The following is a 6,152-nucleotide window of genomic DNA, read 5'->3' as shown; positions in this document are numbered from 1 at the left end:
TTAATACACGAAGTCACAATTATAGGATATCGTCTCAATATCAATGGTTATCTCAAATATACAAGAAAAGTCTTGGAATAGTTCTATATAAGGAATAAAGTAATGCAACCAATAAATGCAAATCCCATGATTATACAAAATACGTTTAGCATTCTTCTGCCATTTCGATTCATTTAGATCTTTAGGTATCATCTCAACGAAGGTGATGTAAAGAAATGTTCCGGTTGCAATTGCAATACAGATACCGCTTACAATATTGCCTTGAATGTTTTGATGTGTATTCGCACTTATAGCAATAGCGGCTCCAATTGGTGACGTAGCCGAGAAAATCAACGAACAGATCACAATTTCTCGCAATTGAAAAGACTCTCGTACTAACTTGATACCCAATCCAAGTGAGACTAATAACTTGTGAATCATGATAGCCACATACAGCGTAGTTAAGTTAGCACGATCATTGAATAATCCAATAGTAAAACCTTCGAAAATTCCATGAAATGATAAGATAATATTTAATATGATGCCTATAGTACGGTGACCCCTGTATTGACGGTTCTGTTGCTTCGTATCCCAGTTATCTTCCATATCCGATTCGTCGGAATAGTTGATAGGAGAATCCGGGTTTCGGAGTGTTTTTTGCTTTCTCTTAGTATTTAGATCACTCTTTGCAGGACTATAAGACTTGTAGCGATACATGATTTTTTCAATACAGCTTGTAGTTGAATGCTCGATGAACATGGCCAATAGAAAACCACTAGTAACAAATAAGTGAGTCAATGGATATCGTGTATGGAAACGGTTCATTAATATATTCTCCACATTCGGCAATAGTACAAGTAAACATGTACCTAGAAAGACGCCAGATGATACGCAACTTCCATAGTGGATAATAATGCGGTTAGCTTTTGCTGAATAATTTTTAAATTTCAGCGGTAGAATAGCGAATAGGAAGCTTAGGATAAACAAAATGACGACGAAAATTACTTTGGATATTATTACTGAGCCATGGATACGGGTTGGTTTCACTGTATCCGCCACACCGCTGAATTCGTTAGTTGCCATTTTTGATAGATATTATAATTGATGATAATGTAGTAATTAGTTTACGGTAAGAACCTAAGTATTATATACTAGGTTAAAACAGCTGGAGAAAAAATTTAACTAGATTTCTCAAAATATAATCTAAAACACAATCATGTTATATCATCAATTGACATCAGATTGATCGCGCGGATAACTATTTCCAAGATTATAATGCGACTTCTACAGTACTACGGACTTTTATTGACTTTGGGGGTAAAAAATTTTATCTACTGTACTGTACTGTACTGTACACTACAATACAATGTGTACAGTGTATAGTACTGTACAGTACAGTACAGTACTGTACATGTAGTGTAGCTTTTGGCTTTGATACTGTACAGTACTGTACTGTACATGCAAGCTGCGTATGGGCACTTAACCAAGCCCAGTGAGCCGAATTTATAAAGGTATAAAAAGCGAGTGTTATAACCTCGGTCAAATAACCCAAGAATTCACTACAAAAGTACAACCTAAATCAAATAACAGGCTGTAACAAAGGGTTATAACCCAAGTCAGCAACTAGGAATCACGAATAACCCGTGTTTTTCCAATACTGATAAAAAGATCCTAAATTAAAACTGAAAAGCGGAGTCTTTTTCTAAGTCGCCGTAGTAATTAGACGACAGCAAAAACCCATTATCGATTTTCCCGTCTGGTAAAATCAGGGATCAGTCTCTGATAAAGGAAAGCCTCAATGATATTTCCTTTAAGTTTTAAAATTATAATATTAAACCAGAAGCGACACGTCGGTTATCACCGCAAACTCCGTTGTCATAGCTAATTTTAGCACGAAACTTACAGTACTGTACTGTACCGTACCACAGTGCTTTATACTGTACTGTACAGTATGCTGTACGCGTGCAGTGTGCGTGTACTGTACATTGTACTGTACGGTATAGTAATTGAGTAATAAACGTAACATAACGATGCAACACACGAGTACTGTAATGTATGTAATTCAGCTAGGACTGACATTCAGCATAAATGTACGAGTACAAGAGCTAAATGAAAAACTGCTTGTAATCATATATACTGTACTGTGTACAGTAGTCTTCAACATTTTGTAATTATATGTTACTGCCTAGGTTTTTGAACGCAGAGAGCAGTTTCAATAATAGGTAGTAAAATAGAACTACAAAATGCCGGAGACTACTGTACACGTGTACAGTATAGTTCATACGTCATTTGATTATCTCTAATGACGATTAAAGGGTAGCGAACGAGTTTAAGACATTTTAGTACCAATTAACACTACAACACCAATCTTAAATTTTTAATTTTATTTATTTCATTAGTTTTTGAGTTGAAGCTTACACCTTTTTAGAATGCTCGTGAAGATTTGTGTAACAGCATTACAATTTGTACAATGCGTGATTAAATTCTCATCTACAGTACAGGTGATACAATATAGCTTATCACCACACTGCCTGCCTTCGTTAAACGCTACATAGGCAGTATCTGCTAGCCTATACCAGGTACATATAGATAGATATATCTATATGATTTAGAGTAAGTAATTCAGTGCTAATAATAGTTAGCAATGAATCAAATTTCTCTTGAGAGGCCGCTATTGTATGGCTTGATAGCAAATGATAATTAACAACCATGCTATAATTTATAATAAGTTAAGGTTAAATTTGGTTTAAGAACGAAGAAACTGGACGTTATATTGTACACTTTTATCACGGAAAAAATTCGCATACAGTTAAACTGCCGATGCGATATTACCGTTGAGAGTATGATACATTAGCAACCTTTTAATTATTATACGGATTCAAGTAAAGACTCTCTAATACGGTTATTATCAAAAACATACAGAAATTAACTGTCCATCGTTGTATTATTGTAAATTCTTGTGAACAGCTGGTGACATGACTTTCACCAGTATAGATCCATAGACAGTCAATGATCATTTTCGACATGCCTATAACTATGATTTAGATTTCGTATTGGACTCTTTAAAACGTCAGTACGAAATCTAAATCATTAATAAGAGTTCATCGGATAATCTATCGTTGTACCACACTTGGAGCGATTTAACTTGAGTTCATCCGGTAAAATGAAAATTGTTAATCATTTATAAAATTAAAATAAATTTCGGCTGCATTGCACAAGGTAATCCAGCTGTAGATAATTCATATAGTCTCTTGAAACCACCTTTAAATAGCAATTGTTATGTAACATAGTCAAGCCCATTCACAATCACCATCTTTCCCACACTGCAAGCGCCACTGCAAAAGAAGCCGTGAGGGCTAAAGTAGTATACATAAGAAATTTTTTTGCATCTTCTTGTACATCTTCTGTATCTCTAAAGTAGCTCACGTACTCATCCTGGAAAATCAATAAAAATATACATATATATAAGTTATCAAAGTACTTTACTATATCAAGAGCTATTTAATATGTTCTATATTACTAGCGCCCTATGATAAAAATAGTGACAGTAGTGGCTAGAATTAGAACTGCTGCAAAAAATGAGACCCGTCAACCTGCTTCGTATTCTGTTATTCCAATGCAGTGATATAATTAATGTACTACTGTATGGTCGCTTGAATCTCTCAAGGAAATTTCTTAAGATTCAATTTAACTATAAATTAATTTTTATTTTCGGTAACTTCAAAGAAATTATACTGTACAGTACTGTATTCAGTTAAATTAAAAATCATTCCTTAGTTTTTCATATTGCATCATATCATGGCCCGTGAACTCGAGGTTTCATGTTAGATTAACGCTTTCACTAAGGTAAGCTGCTATACAATCGGAGCCGAAGTTTTCCGATTCAAATCACGGAAAAGTATCAGAGCGCGATGTACCGAAAATAAACGGATGATCACATGCAACAATGCAATAATCATTACTAAATGATCAACATAAATTAAGTCGACTTACAGTTAAAAAATTGAAGACGTAAACAGGATCATACTACTACATGCATGTATAGTACTTGCTATACTCTGTCGTTATTTCTATATTAGGCAAATAAATATTCGTACAGTCGTGAGACACTCGTGACCGCCAGCAAGTACTGTAGCGTAATAAATATGAACGTACTGTACAGTACATAGCCTAATATAGCCGTCAGCCTAAAGCGTTAGCGTTAATCAAGACCATAATAGCATGTCTACAAAATCCTTTCAACTATTATACGCCGTAACAATAGCTAAATGCGTTGCCTTTGTGTGCACTAAACATGACATCTAGCTTACTAAAAAGCGACTAAAAGACATTGTGGAAAATAACGGTCAACCGAAGAAATAAACGGTATGAGGGTTTTTGTACAATAATCCTAAACGCAAGATGGTGAAAAGCCAAACTAAGGAGGTTGAGCAATAAATTTAGGAATATCTCGATTTAAAATAATATTCTGTTCAGTACTGTATATAATGTATTAATGAAACGAGCGGACATAACATACGTAAATTATGATCACAAACTAGCTCAGATGCGATCTTCATTTTAAACGTCATTAATCACTCGTTTGTAGTAAAGCATATATATAAATGCGCTCCAACGCTCGAAACTATTGTGGGTGTATATTAAAAACCGAGAAAATGAAGTTGAGTTTAAAAAAATATTGATTCTCTTGGAAGACCGACGTACAACACTAGTCTCAGTGAAAAATTTGAATCGTAACAATTTTTTGTTTGCTCACTTTTCTACCTTAGACAGTTCCAATTTTAATCTTATAAATATACGCTACCGAATATAAAATAACAAATTCATAAAAGTGTCTATATCGATCGTACAAGTCTCCATCATGTTTGAATCATTCGAAGGGTCAAACACGTTCGGTTTACGTTGATAGATCCAAGTGCAATATAAACGAAAGTTAATTTGGTTAATTTTCTGTTCCCCACGAACCGAAAATTATCCAAGAATAGCTTTTATCGTATGCTGTTTAATACTGTCTGTCAAACTGCAGTTTATTAATTAACGGAGAATCCAAGGCATTTATTACGCAACCGAAAATCAGAAAGATTATCTCTTCTTATTAAAAGGCGGGCGCCGTGTGTGTAAAAAGTCTTGAATAAGGAATATACTTAAAGTACAGATTTTACATCTGCACTAATGCCCAGATTTACCGATAATATTACTCGTAAAGATACGTAAAGATAAAAATGTTAAAATTTTTATATTAAATGAAATAACGTTTGACTGAAAGTGGGATACTGTATGAAGTAAAGAATAGCCAAATTATAAAGTATAAATCCGTACGATAATCATTTTTCCGTCTACCGTAGTCCTCAAGGCGATTTGAAAATGTTAAAAATGTTAAAAATGTAACGTAAAAAGTGAATATAATAGCTCTAATTACACATACCCAGCCTCCCTTGGCAGCGATCCAACTATGTAGTTGTCCAGTTAATATATCAGCCAAACATCCTGCTATTTTGTATATGATGTCGTAATATCCAAGCTCTTTACTATTGATTGCAAGTTTTCGACATAAGGCAAATAATGCAGTTATACGTCCCCAGTTGCAGCCATTACGGAACATTTCAGCAGCAATCGATTGCAGCATTCTTCTTACTGGAGCATCTTTACTTAGTTTCATCTTCGTACAAGCACTTTTAAATGGGATATCGTGACGCTCTAACATGACCTTTGTCATGCGATTTAATTTCTTGATACAGCGACTAGAAGATCTTTTACGAATATAAGATACAGGGTTCTTCTCACCAACGACTTCATAGACAAAATCATACGCTAACTGTCTCGATTCTCGACACATTTCTTCGTCATTTACGGGTTGCAAATAGGACGTACCGTTAGCGTAATTTTCCGTACTTTCTGAGTTTGCTATGTTAGTTTCTACCATTTTTTCGCGTTCAGGAGACATTCCTTGCCTTCTTAGTAATGTAATTTCCAATTTCCTTCTTTATACGTTAACCTTCAGTTCAAAGATCGTATATAATCCAAAAATTAATACAAACGTTATCGCTAGAAAATGAAATTATTGACTGTACAGTATAATACACCAACGGCAGGATTGCTCGATATGAAATAGCGTTAACATATCGAATTGGGCGATCCTTAATTTTTATAGTCGCAGAGATCTATAGAACCAT

The 6,152-nt window shown here is 34.5% G+C and overlaps 2 protein-coding genes across 2 annotated transcripts; both read right to left on the bottom strand.

Moving 5' to 3' along the window:
* On the bottom strand, positions 1 to 1,062 carry TRIADDRAFT_54528 (uncharacterized protein; the record flags this gene model as incomplete). The annotated part of the gene is made up of 1 exon (XM_002110442.1): positions 1 to 1,062. The coding sequence occupies one exon, from the start codon at positions 1,060 to 1,062 to the stop codon at positions 1 to 3; it is 1,062 nt and encodes a 353-aa protein (XP_002110478.1).
* A 2,223-nt stretch (positions 1,063 to 3,285) lies between these two features.
* Positions 3,286 to 5,923, bottom strand: TRIADDRAFT_63759 (expressed hypothetical protein; the record flags this gene model as incomplete). The annotated part of the gene is made up of 2 exons (XM_002110441.1): positions 3,286 to 3,414; positions 5,405 to 5,923. 2 exons carry the CDS (start codon positions 5,921 to 5,923, stop codon positions 3,286 to 3,288), a joined length of 648 nt encoding a protein of 215 aa, XP_002110477.1.
* Positions 5,924 to 6,152: the final 229 nt, after the last annotated feature.

Source organism: Trichoplax adhaerens, genomic scaffold, assembly GCF_000150275.1.
Source record: "Trichoplax adhaerens TRIADscaffold_3 genomic scaffold, whole genome shotgun sequence".
Classification (NCBI taxonomy): domain Eukaryota; kingdom Metazoa; phylum Placozoa; class Uniplacotomia; order Trichoplacea; family Trichoplacidae; genus Trichoplax; species Trichoplax adhaerens.
Note: the sequence above shows the minus strand (reverse complement) of the source record. Positions and strands in the feature narration are given on the sequence as shown.